At 59.3% G+C, this 19,648-nt stretch overlaps 1 protein-coding gene across 1 annotated transcript in view; it reads right to left on the reverse strand.

Annotated features, from left to right (window-relative positions):
- Window positions 1-16,253, reverse strand: part of SEPTIN9 (septin 9) — a 150,908-nt gene extending 134,655 nt beyond the window's left edge. The window contains exons 1-2 of the mRNA XM_057317849.1: window positions 16,157-16,253; window positions 731-787 (exon numbers count right to left, since the gene is read on the reverse strand). Coding sequence (XP_057173832.1) covers window positions 731-787; window positions 16,157-16,175 — 76 coding nt within the window. The 5' untranslated portion in view covers window positions 16,176-16,253. The remainder of the gene's footprint in view (window positions 1-730; window positions 788-16,156) is intronic.
- Window positions 16,254-19,648: the final 3,395 nt, after the last annotated feature.

Here is a 19,648-nt window from a genome sequence, read left to right on the forward strand (position 1 = left end):
ATTTCCCAGCTGCTAGCTCCGTGTAGACACTACGTGGCAATTAATTCCAAATAAGTTAATGAAGTCATTCTACGCAAGTGACTGAAGGAATAAAATAAACTTCATGTATTCTGCCCGCGGTCGACAGTCACGTGGCCACGATGGCTCGCTGTGGAACATTCCCACCATCAGGAAGCTCTGCTGGGCAGGGCTGGTCTGGGAGATAGGATGTGGGCTCAGGAGGTGAGTCCCTTCATCCCTCATCTCTGGGTCCCAGTGTCCTCTTTGGAAAGAGGCCGCCCACACGGACACACTGGTCCACATCGCGTGTCCGCTCTGTCGTGGGAGCCCCTTTGCAGGGTCGGGGAGCAGCAGTCCGACTGACCCAGAGCTGCTCAGGTCAAAGCCACCCGCCCGTGGGCCGCTCGTCCCTCAGCGCCTCAGCGGGGGTCGCCCTACGGCGTCCACATTCGCCTCTCCCCTCTGTACCCTGTCCTCTGTCCCGCACGCACGGCCTCCTCCCTGGGCCAGGGCTGCCTCCCCACAGAGAGGCCGCAGCGGCGCCGCCCCCACAAGACCCCCCTCTGGCAGAGCTGTGGTCAATGGGCCTGAAAGCCACCTGTATCAGAGCCAGCAAAGACAGGGCCTCCCCGGGCTGTGGGCAAGGGGCCCCGCTCACCCGAGAAGGCCAGGTGGGACGGAGTGCTGGGCCAGAAGAGCAGAGGGGTTCACGGCTGAACAAGCCACTTACCTGGGCCAGTGGGTTCGCCGAGCTTCCGGAGACGGTTGCTGGAGGTCCGCGTGACTCCTAAAGACAGGGGCAGAGGGCAAAGGTCACACCAGGCCGCTGGGAGGGGTGGTTCACACTGGGTATATGCTCACCTCTGCTCCTGCAATGGGCTCCAGGACCAGAAACCAGCACCTTGTGGGGCCAGAGGCCCGGGTCCTCCCAGGTGACACCCAGACCCAGCAGCCACCCGCCAGGACAGCCAGTGCCTTCTGGACACAGCTGCTGGTGGGCAGCAGGCCAAGCCCTCTGCACACATTTCCCACCTAACTCTCCCTATTCCATTTCACAGCTGAATTTCAGTGGGGTTCAGTAACTTGCCTGAGGCCACCCAGCAAACTAGGAGTCGAGCCCAGAATGAACCCAAGTCCTATCAACCTCCAAAATCTGGGCTTGGCCAAGTGTCTGGAGCATGGGGAGCGGGGCCAGCACCCGGTCAGGCACCAGCCACCCCCAGATATTGCACACCCACCTGTATTGTGAATTATTTCCCTGCACCAAGGGTCCCTGACCCACCCCCCTCTGCTCTGGGGCTAGGCAGAGCCGGGCTAGCTTTGGGAGGGTGCAGGATGAGCTGTTCTCCCCCACAGCCCCAGGAGGGAACAAGGACAGAGCCCCAGATTAACACGGCCTCGCGCTGCACGCGCTCCGTCCCCGCGCACACCCCTTGGACCAGTGCACGCTCCCTGCACAGGCTTAGGGCAGGCAAGTCCCGACTCGAGCGGATTTGCTGAGGTGCTAAGCCGAGGAAAGCCGGTGCTGCCAGGAAGGGGATCTGTGGGGGTGGCAGGGGAGCGCGACTGCTGCCGGATCCCACTGCTCCGGAAGCAGGCTCCTGGGCAACGAGGCCGTCCCTTGAAGCTGTAGGGACACTCCACACTGGCCAGCCGAGGCCCTCCCCGCAGACAGCAAGACGCACGGAGAAGGGACCCAGGGTTAACCCAGAAACCTGCCCGCAGCCTCCACCATCTGACACCTGCCCAGAACGCTGGGGTCAGAGATGCCAACTCCTCCCCTGCGGTCCTCCAGAGAGGCTCTCGGAGCATTCATTCATTCCCGCATTCATCCCACAAGCCCACTCCCAAACTACGGGCAACCCAGAGTGGATGCAGCCGGCGCTGTTCCTGGAGGTTCCAGAGCTCCAGGCAGGGCGACCTGCAGACCTGGCTTCGTGCCCCCGGGGACACACATGCTCTCCACGTCCGGAGGACACCGTATTCAGCAATAAGAACAGAATGGGTGTGGCCCTTCCTGCAGGGTCTGGTATTAACAGACACCTGCCACCAAGCCTGGGCCTCTGGCCAGGGCTGGGGGGGACCCCAAGATGTGCCCCAAATGTTGAACCCACATACCATGAAACAATGCCAAGAGATACACATGGCATGAGATGCAAGGGCCTGAAGGGACCAGAGAGGCTTCGAGGAGGCAGGGAGGCCCAAGCTGACCCCCGCAGGAGGCCAGGGGGATGCCGTGCGGTCATGACTACTTCCACGCGCCGAGGCTCTGGGCCAGTCAGGAGCTCACGCCCATTCCCCGCTCACCCCCACCAGGCAGGTGCCACCACTGCCGTTTCAGGGCAGCAAGGCTTGGAAGCCCCCAGAAGCCAAGATCTCCTGCAGAGCCTCCCGCCCCACCCCAGCCACGCCACGTCAACTTGGCTGCATTCCCAGGCGCCCAGATATTTGGCGGAACGTGATTTCTGGGTGTGTGTGAGTGAGGGTGTTTCTGGACGAGGCTGGCGTTTGAATTGGTGGACTGAGTGCAGCAAGCTATCCCCCCGGTGTGGCGGCCACGAATGGAACAAAGCAAGGGAGAATGCTCTCGGCCGGGACACTGGTCTTCTCCAGCCCGCGGACGGGGATGCACACCGTGGTGTCCAGCTTGCAGACGGCAGCCTGTGGCGCTCCTCTGCCTCCATAATGACATGAGCCCAGCCCCCACAGTGAGCTCACCCGGTGAACCCCGACTGGTACAGTGAGCTCACCCGGCAGACACGCAAGCATCCCTCCCTGGTGCCCACCTACTCTGGGGCACATCTGCTCACGGCTGAGCCATGGACACTGTCCATCCTCAGACATCCAATCAGAGCACAGGGATTCCAGGCCAGCCCTGCCGGACCGGGAGCCTGGACCACAGCCTCAGGCCCGAGTGGGCGGGTCCTGCCTTGGACTTCTGGAACAGACAGCTCCCTTAAGACCAGGAGAGGGTGGGCCCGAAATGGCTCTGGCCGGCTGCCCAGCGCAGGGAGGGGACAGGCCCTGCTCCCAAGGCTGCTGAGGTGTGAATGTGGGCATCCCCGGCCTCTGGCGGCCTCCCTTCCTCGATGGCTGTGACCTCCCTCCACACCCCTGAATGGGAGCCACACTGCATGTAACAACCCATGAGAATCATTATCCCATCATCACCCCCTCAACACACACACACGAGCCACTCAGAGGTCCCACCATCAGGCTAAGAGTGGCATCAGTGAGCCACAGCCCTGCCTCTGAATCCAGCGAGTCCCCAATATGGAAACCGTACGGGGTGAGGAACAGAGAAGGAATGGGCCCAACATTCCTGTGGATTGACTCACTTCCGGCTGCGGCTCCCCCTGGGCCAGCTGGACGCCCCCCCCACCCGTGCCCCTGCCCCTGCTTCCCGCAAAGGTAAAAAGGAAGAGGTCCCATTCAGGTTCCATAGCCCCCCTTCCCCCCGGGCATCTGGTCCCCAAGCCCCCTCTGGGCTCGCTGCTCCCCAAACCCAGGGTGGGGCTGGAGCAGTGGCTAGGAGGAAAACAGCATCTGTCTCCGATTTCTTGGGTGGAGTTTTTGTTTTATTTATGCTGTTTATTTTTCCGATTTCCCAAAACATGCGGCGGGTGCCAGGCAGCCCCTGGCACGGAGAAGATCCTAGGCACGCTGGTTCCCGAGCCGGGGAGGCGGCGGCCTGAGGTTCCCGCCCTCGCACAACCTCCCCGTGCAGCGCCTCCCGCCCGCCTGCTCGGCCTGGCCTCCGCCTGGAAGGGACCCACAGCCAAGAGCTACTGAAATCCAGCTCCTTGGACCTCATTCCTCAGGCCCCGAGTCGGAGTCCACCGAAGAGGGAGCCGGAAAGGCCTCCAAGCCATCTAAGGGCTCAGTTGTACCAATTGAGAATTGAGTTATTTTTATGTGATTTTAAAATAAAACACATTCTGGAGGAGAGGAGGCAATGTGAAATTTGGCCATCGGGAGTCATCCCCGACCAAACTGCTGGAGTCCCGGAGGCCCGGGAGGCAGGAAAGCTGGCAGTCCCAGCAGCAGGGTTCAAATCCGGGGTTCACCAGGTGCTAGCTGCACCCCCACCCCCCCGGGGAAACGAGGTTCCCGTCCCTCTGCAGCCCGCGGACAGAGTGCCGCGCACGCACACAGGTGACCAAGATTAAACGAGGCCACATACTGTGGGCTCTCGGCAGAGCGCCTCGCACGAGGTAAGCACTCGATAAATTATATAATTATTATCATTAGTAGCATATTAATCATAATCGTAATCATTTTTAAATTATTTTTATGCTGCTTATTCACCAGCCACATACACCAGCCTGAACCCAGGGATCTATAATTAGGAATTAACAAAGCTTGGCTGCCCCGAGCTGAGGCATTTGAACAAAGTGCAAATCAGTGTAAGATCCAGGGGAAACAGTCATGCTCGGGGGAACTCAAGATCCAGGTGGTCTCCCAGACCCGGGCACCCCAGAAACTCCGAGGCTGGGCGCAAAGGCCATTTCATAAACGGTCATGAATTCCAGAGCAGTGACACCCACCCATAAAGTGTACCGTGGGGAGCCCCGAGCCCGCGAGCTGGAACACCCTTGAGAGGAGATGAGGCAGAGGGAAGCAGAGGGCAGAAAGCGGAACTCACCCCCAGGCGGCGCCTCAAACCCAGAGAAAGCACCGCGATCCGGAGCAGGAAAGAAGATGCCAGACTAGGACTGGGGGCTCCTCGGTCCTCAAGAGAAAGGCGGCGATCCCAGGCAGGGCTGGGCGAACGGGGATGGCCTGGGAGGCGTTTTCCTTGTAGAACTGGTGTGCAGGGTCGGGGCGCAGAGCCACGGGGGCAGCCCAGCAGTGCAGCACACCTCCAGGCAGAGAAAACCGGCCCGGGGAAACCGCCTGGCACCGGCACCACGCCTCCACCCCGCGGCCCAGGCGCAGCCCCACCTGCCACAGCAGCCGTGCGGCCCGGGGAGCCCCGCGCCCCATGTCATGCACATCCCCCTGTGCGTGCAACCCGGGCACCTGCCCAGGGGACGCAGGCAGGGGTGTACTCGGCGTGAGGGCCCTGTATTTCTTCCTTGCAGCCAAGTCCGGATGACGGCACCCAGGAAATGCCAAGGCCGAAAGGGCTAAGCAGGCACCGAGGCGTCTCACTAGACTTCCGAGCTCATACGTTACTATTAGTTATGGTTTTAATGACTGCAACAGCTCACACAGCCTCGGAGCCACTGTGTCCGCCCAGGACCTGGCCGCTGTCCCCAGCCCCTCTGCGGTGGCGCACAGCCTGGACATCCTGACCCGGGGAGGGTGATGCCCCCCCACACACATACATGCACCCCGTTCTGCTCTGTGCCAACAACAAATGAGGTCTGGACAGTACCTTCCTCCAATCAAAAAGTCACCACTTTGCAGGAAGAGGCGCTATGAGAACTCGTACAGACATCCATTTTCAATGAAGAACAGGAAAGAATCCATTCTCAATTTTTGTCTTCGAACCCGAGTTCGAGTCTCTCGGGAAAGGATGGGGAGTGGCCCGGAGCCACCTGCCCCTCCACCTCCAAGCCCAGGATGGGGGCCCCGGGACGCACAGTCTTCACCCCCCCTTTCTCCGTGGCTCACGCGCCCACTGAACCTGGGAAGGGCTGCCGCTCAGTCAAGAGTTGCAGGTGGGAGCAAAGGGTCAAATTCTAGGCTTATCTTGAAAAGAACCTGAGATAAGGAGATAAGCTCCTCCCTCTTCTCCGGCCTCCACCCTTGCCCTTCACCGCCCGCGGAAGCATGCACTGGACAGCCGCCCTGGGGAGGTGGGGACGCCCTCCTGGTCACGTCCCGAGCTCTGGCTGCATCTCTGGGCAAGTGTTCAATCTCTCTGAGTGGAGTTTCTGCATCTACAAGGCTCAGACTCGTGAAAATATCCCTGACCATCTCCTGTGCACCAGGCATTGTTCCAGGACTGGGGGATACAACAGTGGCCAAAAGTGACCTGGGCTCTCCTGGTGGCGCTCCCAGCCTCGTGGGGAGCTGACACGGGTGTCCGGCTCCCAGGTCGGAAAGGTGCCAGCAGCTAATGCCCATGGGGGGCTCTGCTCCGCCCACAGCAGGCAGCAACATCACCCAGTAGCAGCCCAGTCTGTCACACGACGTCGGGGCTGACCAAGGTCCCACAGAGCCCTTCCCTCAAAGCTTCACCAGCCGGGCATCTGGACTCTGGGTACCTCCCCACCCCCATATAAACTACATTGCCATATAAAATACACTCAGTTAAACCTGAATTTCAGGTAAACGACAGATAATCTTGAAGCATAAGTGTATCCCTCCATTCCTCACCCCTCCCGGGCTCTCCTTTGAGTGGCAGAAGAACTGCAGTCCACAGGACGACTGGGTCCCAGGTCTGCCAACCAGCGGGGGGCTTGGGAGGAGACTGGCAGGTGGGAGCAAGGGAGAAACGGGATAGATCCTTCCCCCCTCTCTGCCTTGGAAGGTTTCTCCCGCAGCAGGTCTTGTCTGGGGTGAAAGCTGCAGCTCTGACCGGGGCAGGCCCACCTTTCCCCACTACCATCAGGTGACCCTGGACTGGGGACACGACCTCCTCTCTCTGACCCTCTGACCTGGTTGGGGGCAGGGGTGGCTTCCCACCGCTCCTCCATAGATTGTCTCCAGGAAGCCGAGGAACCTTGAACCCCAGGGCCCTTGGCTAGCACGAGAAGGGCCCCAGCAACATATTCACAGGGTGAAACACTTCTGTAAAATTTACCAAACAGAAAATATCTTCAATCCCATCAGTTGAAATCACTTGTCCATGTCCACTCTGAGTCTGCCCACCACAGTTCTCATGTGTAAGGTACCGGTGGGAGGGTGGCTGGCATGCGGGGGCTCCCACCAAGGACAGGTTGGATGGAAAGATACCTAGCTTGGACTCGGCTGGGTTACGTTCACCTAGCTCACAGGCGTGTCTGAGTTTACTCGGGGGACTGCTAGCCATCCCAAGGTGGCAGTCCGGCAAGGCTCCTGCCAATGACCGTTCCAATCTGTCTGCTGTGCGGAATCAGCCGGGATGAGACATGAACACAACCCAAGTGCCTGCCAGAAAAATATGGGCAGTGGGGGAAAGCAAGATGTGGAAGGTGTGGAGCCAGAAGCTAGGCCACGGCAAAGGCCACGGAAAGTCATCCCGACGACCAGACACAAAGCGGTAGCAGAGAATTCGATTCTCTTCCACGTTGGGTCGAAACAAAAAGTATCTCTGGTCAGAAATAACTATACAGGGGCGCCTGGGTGCCGCAGTCGTTAAGCGTCTGCCTTCGGCTCAGGGCGTGATCCCGGCGTTATGGGATCGAGCCCCACATCAGGCTCCTCCGCTATGAGCCTGCTTCTTCCTCTCCCACTCCCCCTGCTTGTTCCCTCTCTCGCTGGCTGTCTCTATCCTGTCGAATAAATAAATAAAATCTTTAAAAAAAAAGAAAGAAAGAAAGAACTATACAGTCACAAATGCCCCCATACTTGTCTATTTCATCCTTAAAAGCAGAAATTGTCTTAAAGATAGAACGTATCAGAATTCTTGTGTTTGCAGGGCAAAAATTGTGCCAGTCCTACAAACCCTGTGTGAAGTCACACTTCTTTTTTTTTTTAAAGGGTAGCAAGTACTCTTTTAAAGATTTTTTCTTTTCATCTTAGAGAAACCGTGCATGCACACAAGCCAGAGGGAGAGGGGTAGGCAGACTCCAAACCGAGGCTGGAGCCCCACGCAGGGCTCGATCCCACCACCCTGAGATCACGGCCTGAGCCGAAACCAAGAGTCAAACACGCTCAACCCACGGAGCCACCCAGGCGCCCCCGAAGTCACGTGTTTCAATGCATCCCAACTACCAAAAGTAAAAAAATAAACTTTGATTAACCAGAAGATGAATGAACTTTCTATTCTCTCATGAGAAGATGTTATTACCAAGTCATCACGTCAAGAAGACATCAGAGTTTGCGAAACCAAAACAACAGTAGGAAAAAACCACGGCTTTGGAGCCAGGGCAAGTGGTCGACTGATAAAAGCATTCCTATTTTTCTGGATTTTCTGGTGCTTACAGTATTCGCCAGCTGTTTAAAATTTACAATTTGGGGGCACCTGGCTGGCTCGGTTGGGGCACCGTGTGACTCTTAAGCTGAGGTTGTGAGTTTGGGCCCCACGGTGGGGGTAGAGATGACTTAAAAAATAAAATCTTTAAAAAAAATAAAATAAAATTTACAAGCAGTGTTCTTTCTTTCCTCATTCTAAACAAGGAATCACGTTCATACTTTTCAAGACTTGTCTAGACCCCACGCAAGCCAGATTCGCCCGGCTGCCTCTTTCCATCATCTGTATAACAAAGGCCATACGTTGAAGTCCTCCAGTGATTTCTGTCGCCCCTGGACACCAAAACACACGCCACGAGCAAACTACACACGTGAGAAAGATAAGCAGATTAACAAGGGCCAGTGGACCCGAGGGAAAATCGAGGAGAAGCCACCAGGAACTGCTGGCTACAGCAGCAAGGAGCAGGAGGAAAGCACCCCCAGAACACGCAGAAGGCTTCGCCGGCCTTTGGGCCCCACTGTCACTGCGCCCCCCGAGTCACCAAAGAGGTACACGTGCTTCTCTCAAGCTTTGGATGGTGGTGGGAGGACAGCAGGAGGGCACACCGCAGAGAGACGTGGGTCGGGGCACGAGGCCCTGGGAGGACCAGCTGGGCAGGCAGCACTGTTGCCTGGCCCGTGGAGCCTGGAGTTCCAGAAGGAGTTGCCGCACAAGGAACCAGGCAGCAGAAAGAATGGTCACCAGGAGAGGTGGTCAGTCACCTGGGGTGACTGGCCCCAAGACTAGGGCACTCAGGCTGGCCCGAGGCAGCCAAGGGACACCTCCTAGGGTACAGGCCCATCTATAGGGGCAAAGAAGGGCCAGAGGGCAGGAGGGCCCTGGGGGGGGGGGCTCCTGGCTTTGCCCAGCAGCAAGAGAAGGGAATCAAGCCCTGTAGACAAGAGGTCTGAGCTTTTATTGATTTTTAATAATAATAATAATAAAAGTGCTTATCCTTCCATGGCCGGTAGGGTGTTACTGCAGTCGCCTCCTCTTCTTACAGGGACACCAATCCCCCCATGGCAGCCCCACCCTCAAGACTGTCTAAACGGAATCACCCCCAAAGGCCGCACCTCCAAGTGCCATCCCACCGGGGGTCGGGGCTCCACCGTACAGATCTGGGGCTGATGTTTGAGACGAGTCAGCCCTTGAAGCAGGTTAACAAGCCAAGCAAATGGCATCTCTGCCCCTCAAGCCTCCCCATGGAGAGCTGCAGCCAGAACGCTTGTCAGGTTCGGGGGCAACCCAGGAGTGATGGAAAAAAGGAACCATCATGTGCAAAGTTTCATTAAGCTAATTACCTGGAAAAATTTCTGGTGTCCAGCCAGCCCGTGTCCTGGAAGCACAGCTGCGGTAACATCTGCAGCTCAGCACAGAGCCCCGGAGTCGAGGCACACCCCCCCACCCCCACCCCGCCCTCCCAGAACAGGGTCAGTGTCAGCCGCCAGGGAGAGGACGATGAAGTCACTCGGGGGACGTGCGCGCCCAAGAGCCAGGAAAGTTAGAATTCTGCAGTCCGTGCATGAGATCTGCTTTCGGGTGGAAACAGCAGAGTTAAAATGGTGTCTCCAGGGAACGTGCGCCTCTGGGAAAATACCTTATATCCCTTCGATAGCGCATCAATGCCAGGCCCGGGCCTGGGGCCGAGGGCGCACAGAGAGCAAGGTTACAACTGCTGGAGCCGAAGAATTTGTTCTTACAATTTCCTAGTCACATCGGCAATAAGTCCTGAACAAAACGAACTGTGGGGCCGGGGCGGGGCGGGGGGAGACAAAAGAGAAAGAAGAGACGCACAGTGTGTATCTTAGAAAGCTTTTCTTCAAGGAAACGAACCCAAAAAATGTACGCAAAGGTCTGGCAGCCGGAGCGTCAAGCCCGGGCCGGCAGGAAGGCGCTGCCACGTGCACTGACCCTCGAGGCGGCAGAAGCCTTGTCACACCTCGGGCCCCTGGTGCCAGAGGCGGCCACGCGCTGCGCCGGTGGGGGGGGGGGGGATCCGCCCCTGCCCCCTCCCCAGCCCCAGCTGCTGCCACTGTGCGCCCCGGGACACCACTCCACCATGGTGTCCCCTGTAGCGTCTACACTGGCTCACCTCCGTGCAACCATCCACACGCTCGAACCTGTGGTTACAGAGCCAAAGTCACAGTTTTCTTAGCGCATTTTGCGAACTAACCCCCAAATCCCTCCGAGCGGATTAGCCCGGTCCTTAATAGGCTGGAAGACAACAGGGTTGGATTTCACCCACTTCCAAGTGGCTTGGGTTACAGGAGCATTATTCTCCCACTGGGATCTGTTCCGGCCAGGGAGTCAGGAGCTCGGTCCCTGGCAAGTCTGTGAAAGCCCCAGGATGCGGGTCAAGTGGAGGTGCGGGCCAGGCATGAGGCAGCCTGCCAGCCTGCCTCTCCCCGGCCCCTCCAGGTAACCACACTCCCCAGGAGCGATCTCCAGCCTGGGCAGACAGTCGCTGCCGCCTGCCTTTCAGCCACTGCCCCAACACGCCCGGCGGGGCCAGGACGAGGGGCCCTGGCTCAGCTCTCAAGGACTCCCAGAGCTGCGTGACCAGCCCCTGGTTCCCAGGTGCAGCCCGGAGGGCCCAAGAAGGTCCAGCCACAGCTTAGGCATCACTGCGCGCCCCCTAAGCTGCCCGGGACGAGCAAGGCCTTTCCAGAAGCCAGAAAGAAGACAGTGGACAACCCCCCTGTCCCATCATCCTGTCTCGTCCCACTCTGAAACCCCAGGCCAGCAGAAGACACGACTCCCCAAGGGGTGTCAGCCAGCAAGACAGAGGTCCTCCCAGCCCTCCTCTCCCCACCCAGCACTTTGTGGGGCCCACACATGCCACGTGGGGCCGCAGCCAGCAGCCTTTGGAGGATGACGGGTGACGTGCATTCCTGCCAGAGAAGGCAGGCAGCCTGGGTTCCAGGGCCACCCCGTGACCCAGATCTTCTTACTCTCCCTGCCGCTGCCCCTTTTCCTGTGCTGGAGGCCTGCAGGCTGCCAGCAGTCACGCTTCAGAGAACCAGGTCAGATTAGGCCGGGGACAAAGCTCAGTTGTTGCAGGGCTTCCAGAAGGCCACTGACAGCAAGACGCCTGGGAGCCGACGCCCCCTCTGTGGGAAGCAGCTCAATGCCCCCCTTCACATGGGCTGCAATGGACCTGGGCCCCGCGCGGGGACAGGGAGATAAGGCCCAGCGAAACCGAGCTGGGAGCAGAATGCCCCACTCAACCTTGGAGACCCAAGGCCAGGCTACCCTTCCAGAGTGGCAATGAGAGCCACCAGGGAGCAGGAAGGACGCTTGGAGCCTGGCACGCGGCAGCGCCCAGCAGACGCTTCTGGGAATGAGCGACTGAACCCACAGGGAGAGTCAAAACAGGCCAGGAAGCTTGGGGAGACAGGCACCCCACAGCTCAGCCCCCGTCCCTCCTGTGCTCTGAACAGGTCACTAGGGGGGCTGCACCCCCACTCACACCCACAGATCCCCCCAGATCCGCAGGCCACGCCTCGAGCTGGGCCTTCCAAGATAATAGCTCCAACAGAGAGCCAGGAACCCAGCACAGTCACCTCCCTCCCCCCACAGAGGCTCACACCCCTGGGGCCTGGGGCCTCTCTCTCCAGCCCTCCCTCCCCCAAGGCCAGCAGCCGGATCCGCCCAGGAACTGGCGCTCCTCGCCCGGGGCTGGGCCCTGCGCCGCTGTGCGCTGGGCCTTCCTTATCGAGCACATCTTAGACAAACTGCACGGCCCACACAACACTGCCCACGGACAAACAGCAGTGCGGAAACAAGGTCCCAGCGCCAGGCCCCCTCCCCGTGGGGCAGCCTGGGATGGGCAGGAGAGTCTCAGAGGGCTGCCCAAGGGATTGGGGGGGGCAGGGAGAGCCTTCTTCCCGCTAGCGGGGTTCCCAGGTCCTCAGGTGAGAAGCCTTGGGCTGACCCCCTCCTGGGAGCTCTGAGCATGTCCACCTGGTTCACGGGCTCTTGGCCTCTGCTCCGGAGGGGCGATCTCATGTCCCCTCTGCCCCCGTCCTGACTCCTTGAACTGGGGGCGGATCTTCAGGAAGAAGGTGGGCTGCCTCAGACTCAGGTGCATGCCAAGGACCAAGAACCCTCCAGGCTGGCTGGCCAGGTGCTGCCGGGCAGATGACTGGGGGCGCGGGGCGGGGGGGGGGGGGTGAGGCCAGAAGGGCGAGCAGGCAGATCACCCGTGCCTGAGTGTGCCTTCCCACCTCTGCAACAGGCCAGCAAGAGCCATGGCCCCAGGTCTCCGGCTCGGCCAGCTTGCTCATGACTGGGGGGCTTCGGGATCCATGAGTCCCACGGTCCTGGGCACAAGTCCACGGAGCCATAGCCTAACTGCACAAGGTAGCTCTTTCTCTCTGCCAGGGGTCCCCGAAGGAGCCGGAGCAAACAGGCTTGGACTCGAGGAGACAAGGGTCCGTGAGGACCGGGTGGAGCGAGGGGCCGGGACAGAGAAGAGGAAGAACCCTGCCTTAGCCCCTTGCCCGCGCTCACCCGGCAACCCAGGGTTAGCTCACTGGGGAAGTGTTCTGGGAGGTTCCTCTCCCTTCCCATAAGTCAGCTCCTAGGGCACTGGGTGAGGAAGGCCTGGTTTTCCAGGGGCCAGCTGCAGACATAATCTCTCTCAGGCCCTTCCTCTGGGGTCCAGCCTCCTACCCAGGCCTCTGGATCTACCCAGGTCTTTTCAACCTCTGGTAGGCCAGGTATCCCTTTGTGAATATCCTGAAAGCCACATAAAATCTCAGACTAATTCCCAAATGCACCCACAGACCAACCCCCACCCCCCTGCTCCCCATTTCTGGGGTTTGGGGGCCTCAGGTAAGAGCCTAGGCCCATGAGGGTTCCCAGGGGAGCTAGGGACACTGAAAGGCCAGGTCCACGCGACCCGGCGTGCAGTGAGAAGCCCCAAACTCAGAACACCGGAAAATCGGAGGGGCGCAGACCGCAGCCGGCTCCAAGGCCGAGGGGCTGAGGGAGAAGCCTGGGCCTCACTCCTGGCCTCCGGAGCAGCAGAGGGTGCAGGGAGGACCGGGCAGCTCCCGGGCTTCCTAGGAAAGGGCAGGAACCCACGGCCTTCTCGGCCTTCCCGCTGCTGGTAAGAATGACAGGGATGATGGCGGCCACAGAGGCGCAGGGCAGGCGTTTCTAGGCCTTTCTGTGCAGGGGCTCGTGCAATTGTCACAACGAATCAGCACCAGCCCTGTTCAACAAGTGAAGCGAGATCACGTGCCCTGCCCCTGTGACGCGGCACCAGCCTGGGATGGGCTTCTGGAGCCCACGCCGCCTGCGGACCGATGCCAGCCCCACCCCACAGACCAGCAGGTCAGGTGCATCCGGGAACAGCCTGGAGCTGCGGCCTGCAGCCCCCACCTGGAAAGCCCTTTCTTATTCTCCACCTACTCCCCACCTCCCATTTGTCAAGGCCCAGTTCCATCTTGCCTCCTACTCAAACCTCCCGTCACAGCCGTGGTCCCTCCTTCCAGGGCATTCGGCACGTGCAGCCTGTGGCTCAGGTCGGGGGAGCGTGGGTGTCATTCAGCTGGTGTCTCCCCTGCTTCTTGTCTCCCCTGTAAGCATGCAGCAGGGACCCCCGTCTGTTCAGCATCTTTGTACACTCACGGCCCTGGCGGGACGTGCCCAGCGCATGGCGTGTGTCCAGTGAATGCGCACAGACCCGAGATACTTGGGGTCTGCCCCAGGGCACAGCTTAAAAACTTTCCCCGTTTCACAGACTCATGAGTGCTCAAAACCAGCTCTACAGAGGACCCCATTATAATCATTCGATCTCTTTCCGAGCCCATAAATAGGTCCAGAGCAGTGATCCCACTCAGTCCAGGCAGAAAAGAAAAGGCTTCTTGGCTGTCCTTGCATTTTAAACAATGGGGCTAGGGGCGGGGGGGGAGTGGATTTTTAACACCGTTTGGGCTCTCCTTCATGTCATAGCATTGGTGCTATATAGGGCTCAGTCTGACTTCTGCAGAGCACCCCTCCGGAACAGGGCACACCAGGGGAACCGGAGCATGCTCCCAATGAGGCCAAGAGGCCAGCCTGCCCCTGGGCCAGGCCCCTCCAGTCCGATCGCACACAACTACAGCAGAGGGACCCAGCCCATGTTGGACCTCTGCCAGCAGGGGAACAAACGGGAAGTGGTCCAAACCCTCCCTGCTCCCATCCTCCAGGGCTCCGCCCCGTTAGGTAAACACAGGAGCCTTGGAGGCTGCCTTTACAAGAGCTGGTTCCCACTCACCCCATAAACCCTACTTCCATTTATTACACAAAGCGTCATCTTTTTTTTTTAATTTACCTGGGGGGAGGGAGAGAAGGCATGGAGGAGAGGAGCCCAAGCCTGCTTCAGGGGCCCTCTGGCATCCACGGAGGAGGGTCTCAAAGTCTCTCCGGGAAAAGGCCAAGGACCTATGACCTGGCAGGACCCATATCACCCCCACTGTCCAGACCCACCAGCAGGAGGTGAAGTGCAAGGAGCGTAGGGCGAGAGCCAACAGAGCTCCCTGGGCTGCACTGGGCTGGCCATCCCAGGGAGAGGGCCGCACACAGCAGCAATGCCCACAACCATCTCAAGTATTTGGAGCATGCTGGGGAGGAAGGGAGGCCAAGCGCCAAACCCCAGCATATGCCACCTGGAAGCCCCCACCTCCCCCACCATTACATCAACTCGCCCACGCTCCCAAGATAGGGCTGTGCTGGGGGTGTCTGAAGGGCCGTGCTGTTTGCAACAAGGGGGTATAGGTTGAAATTCTAAGCCACTGACCCAGAAGGGTATTTTAAAGGAAGTTCTGAGTAACCCTCTTTGAGACAAGTTATTCTTTATTACTCATTTCAGTTCCTGAATGTGGAAAACAGGAGACTGCGAATGGCCCAAAGGCAGGGGGTTGGCCTGAATGGCCTCTTCAGCTCCAACTAAGTCCCATGATGCCGTCCTCTTATCAGTAAAAATCAGTTCATGAGTCCTTGGCAGAAAACTTCATGTGCAAATAGATTAAGGGGAGGAACACAGTTTGCAAGGTGAGCAAAAGAGGAGATGCCACTTATTTGAGAACTGAGGAAGACAACAGATCCTGCCAGGATCCCCTGGGGGTAACCACAAAGAAAAAAAGAAGAAAGGAAAAAGGACAGAGAGATCTAGGTTACCCTTGTCTGCCCTTCTATGCTTGTGGCCTCAGTTTGCCCACCTGTGAAATGGAACTTCAGAGTGATGGGAGCGGTGAGGCCTCCCCCACCTGTGTGAGGGCAGACCTGCCGGTGGAGTTAGGATGTCACCACACGGCGGCGGGGGGGGGGGGGAGCGCACTCGGAGACCCACCGCATAAACCCGTGGTACTAAGCCCGGGCCTTGCTGAATGGTCCCATTTGGCGAACTTCCCGTGCCCCACCGGGTTAGAGGGCTAACGAACAGTTCATCTGAAGAAAGGATGCTGCGGCCTGGACCACCAGCCCTGGAGGCCGAGCCCCAGGAAATCCTCCAGCCCACCACCCCCTGCAAACACACGTCTCCGCACACCGGGACCGGCGGCGGCCGGAGAGCCCGAGAGGACGCAAGGGGCAAGGAGGGCGAGCAGGAAGTACGTTTGGCCAGCCTAGGGCAGCGCCCCCCCCCCCGGCGGCCCCCCCGGGCACCTGAGCGAGCAGTGGCTGACGGCGGCGGGGGACCCTGGGCAAGGTCGGGAGCCCAGCCAGCAGTGCGGGGGTCAGAGGCCTCGAGCGCCAGGACTCCCCCGACCCCGACCCCCCCGACCCCGACCCCCGCCCGGGTGGTCCCTGATGGGCGCGCGGGCCCCGCGGCCTGGGAGCAAAGGGCAGCGCCAAGTCCGTCGAGGGGCTCACCGCCCGGAGGGCCCTGCATCCCGGTCCGGGGGAGGGGGCTGCGAACGCCGGCCGGGAGCGAACGGCCCACGCGCGGGAGCCTGCGCGGGAGTGCAACGGCCCGCGCCGTCCCCACCCACCACCACCTCGGCTCAGGTAAGAAGGGCTCGTCCCGGGACACCGACCCCTCCCCGCTCCGGCCGCGGCGCCCACCTGAGTACGACTTCTTCATGGTGCCGCCGCGGCCGCCGCTCCCAGGAAAGTGTGGCGGCGAGGCCGCGGGGCGCGGGCTCCCGGGTCGCTAATCCCGGGCCCGGAGTGCGCGGGGTGGGGCGGGAGGAGGGGCGGCCCCGGCCCGCCCCCGGCCCCGCCCCCGCCCGTGGAGGTGCGCGCCCGGCCCCGCCCCGCGCTGCACCTGGCGCGGCCCCGCGGCCCCGGCTCTGCACCCCCCCGTCCGAGGGAGGGGGCGCCCTCGCGGCCCGCACCGCCCCCACCCCCCCACCCCCAGCGCGAAGGGCTGGTCCCGGGGCGTCGCAGCCCCTTTCCTGTCCGAGTCCGGGCGCCAGGGCCCAGGTGGCCGCGGCGGGGGAGGAGGGAGCGCGGGGAGCGGCCGCGCGCGCTGGCCACGGCGGGAGGCGGTGGCACAGCGGGCCAGCCCCGGGGGAGGGGGGCGGAGCCCGACTCCTGCTTAGTTGCCCAGGGCAGGACTGGGTGGGCCGGGTACCTGTCTGCCTGTCTAGTAGTCAAAAGAACAGACGGCCTCGACTCCTCTGATGAGCGGGGGTGGGGGAGGCTCTGTTTCCGCATCTGTAAAATGGGCGCGTTGTATCAGCTCATTTCTGTTCCATCTGAGAAACATTTATCCGCTATGTGCCAGGTACTGTGCGCGGCTCTGAAGAGCAGACGCAGGGACACGCGCCTTTCCAGCCTGCGTAATACAGGCAGCGATGAGAGTGTGCATTCCCCGGCAAAAGTTCAGAGTTCTCTCTGCTTTTGTATCCTTAAGGAAATTTTCCGTAATAAAACTTTTTTTTTAACGTACAGAGGAGAAAGTGATGCATTTTGTCTAGAGGGTGATGCCAGAGTTTTATTAAGGTGGTGCCAAAGCAAGGTTTTAAAGAATGAGTAGGAATCTACCAGGTAGCCAAGGTTGGGGGAGGCAGGCTGTTCCAGGCAGAGGGAAGGGCGTGGTGAAGCCGGAGGCGCGATGTATCACGAGCGCTCAGAGACGCACCGGCCAGCCCTGCCAGATTTGCCCGCCCAGGCCCCCAGGTGAAGACGGCTGTGGGGGAGGAGCTCCACGCAGCTTCTCAGCCAGGGCTCAACGCTGCCTGCTCCTGGCCGCCGTCCCAAACAGCACACAGGATAAAGTAGGCTTAGCTTCTCCAACGCTCTCTTTCCCTCTCGTCCTTTACTTTCCATAGGGGTCCAAGAAGCATTTTTATTTCCTGCCAGAGTGGGAAACTCGTGTCAATGAGAACTGAGGTACGTGTGGCTCGGTGGCTGAGTCCTTGCCACCTGCTCCCCTTCTTAAGAAATCTGCCCGGCCAGGTGACCTTCCCCAACCCCTAGTTAGAGTCAGCTGGACCAGAGGAGACATTGGACTCTGCCCCGGCCAGCCTCCCGCTGCTTATCTAGGGATGGGAGGCCGAGGCAGGGCAGGGGTGTGAAGGAGGGGAGCAGCCCCAGGCCTGGGACTATAAATGAATCATGAGCAGCTGTCGGTAGATTCCCGGATGGCCGCGCACCCTACACACACCCGCAGTCGTCACTTGCACTAGCACAACACCCCTAATTGCCGCGTGTGCAGATTCCACTCTGGTCAAGCTTTGCTCGGATTGTGCCAGTACGCACGGTACGGTCCTGACACCGAGGCCTCCGGTTCCCAGAGCCCAACTACCTCTCAAGAGCCTGTCGAACTGTGGGCTTTGTTCCTTTGATCCCGCTCAGGTCAGAGACGCCCCGGTGCCGATCACGCTGCAGCAGATGGACCCTGGAGTCGCGGAGGACCGCGGGATGTTCTCGGTTGGTCGGCCGCTCGCTCGACGCTCACCTTTCTGCCTGTGGGTCATAATCCACATGTACCCGAGCACCCAGGAGCCGGGAACACCTGTGTTGTGGTGACGTTGGACATCTAGCATTCTCGTGACTCTGGAGGGAGGGCGAGAGAGGGAGGGAGGGAAGGAGGGGCAGTGAGGTGTTCTGTACAAGTGCATGGCTTTCGAGATGCATGAAGGTTCATCGTCTAAGCACAAAACTTTTATTTTCATTCTTTATACGGACAGCTCTCTGGTAAAACGTACCACAAAATCACCTGCCTTAATAGAATGTGCCAAACTGTCTCATGGCTCAAGATCTTCCTAAATGACACCTTTAAGGGTTCCCGACTCATACACTGCCGTGTTGCTTCTTCACACAATGTCCCCAGGCCCCTGGCCACCTTTTAAAAATCCTTTTCAACACTCAGCTCCCTCACTTATTGTGTGGCTTGTGACAAGCCATAGGACGTCTCTGAGTCTCGGTTTCCGCTCCTGTAAATGTAATGACAGTATCTTATGTAGCTTGTGAGGCAAATGTATGGATTAGAAAAGCAACATACAGGGGCGCCTGGGGGGCTAAGTGGATTAAGCCACCGACTCTTGATTTCGGCTCAGGTCATGATCTCAGGGTCCTGAGATCGAGCCCCGTGTCGGGCGGGAACCCACTTAAGATTCTCCCTTTTCCTCTGCCCCTCTCCCATAAAAAATAAAAGAAAGAAAAACAAAGTATATTAAGTGCCTCACTTGTTTCTGTCACTAAAACCTGAGAGGTGCAGCCCTGGCAGGGAGTGGGCAGTGGGCAGAAGCCTGAGAGCCTTGCAGGAGGTTGGTGAGACCCCGGTGGGGCAGGGGGTAAAGAAAGTGCTATTGGGGGCACCTGGGTGGCTCCGTCCATGAAGCGTCTGCCTTTGGCTCAGGTCGTGATCCCAGGGTCCTGAGATCAAGTCCTACATCAGGCTCCCTGCCCAGCGGAAGCCTGCTTCTCCCTCTGCCTCTGCCTCTCCCCCTCTCACTCCGGCATGCTCTATCTCTCTCAAATACATAAATAAAATCTTAAAAAAAAAAAAAAAGCGTGCCATTGTCCCTGGGGACAGGAAGCCTTCACTGAGCCGTGGCAGAAAGCTTAGCAAAGCTGGTGCCTGCAGTGGCGTAGCAAACAGACCGAACCTGACGTCTAGCTAAGGGGCTTTCCCGGCGGAGCCAGAAGTCTCTGCCTATCATAAAATGGACAAGGAGAAAGATGAACTAAATCTGAGTTTCAAATGGAATTGGGAGGAAATGGGAAAAGCCAGAACCGTCTCTGCAGCCAGCAAAGGGTTCTCAAAGTAAGAAAGGGCCTGAGAACAAAGAGTCCAGACTGTGACTGTGAGATCCTTGGGAAGACCTCAGGGAAAAACGTGAAGGTGCTTCGTGAACTGTTTCGGACACACAGGCGCTCTGAGGGTCTTGCCTTGCAGACCCTCTCTGTTAAAGGGGTGGCCTTCCGGGGGCTTTTCCCATCCTCGCACGAGGCAGAGATGGGCTTATCTCAAGAAGTTCTGTGGTGCGGAGTGAAGGCAGCCATCTGAAAAGGCTCCACACGGTATGATTCCAGCCAAAGGACATTCTGGAAGAGGCCGAATTATGGCGACAGTAATCAGGGGCTGCTGTGGGGTAGACAGGAGGG

This window comes from Ursus arctos, unplaced genomic scaffold (assembly GCF_023065955.2).
Source record: "Ursus arctos isolate Adak ecotype North America unplaced genomic scaffold, UrsArc2.0 scaffold_24, whole genome shotgun sequence".
Lineage (NCBI taxonomy): Eukaryota > Metazoa > Chordata > Mammalia > Carnivora > Ursidae > Ursus > Ursus arctos.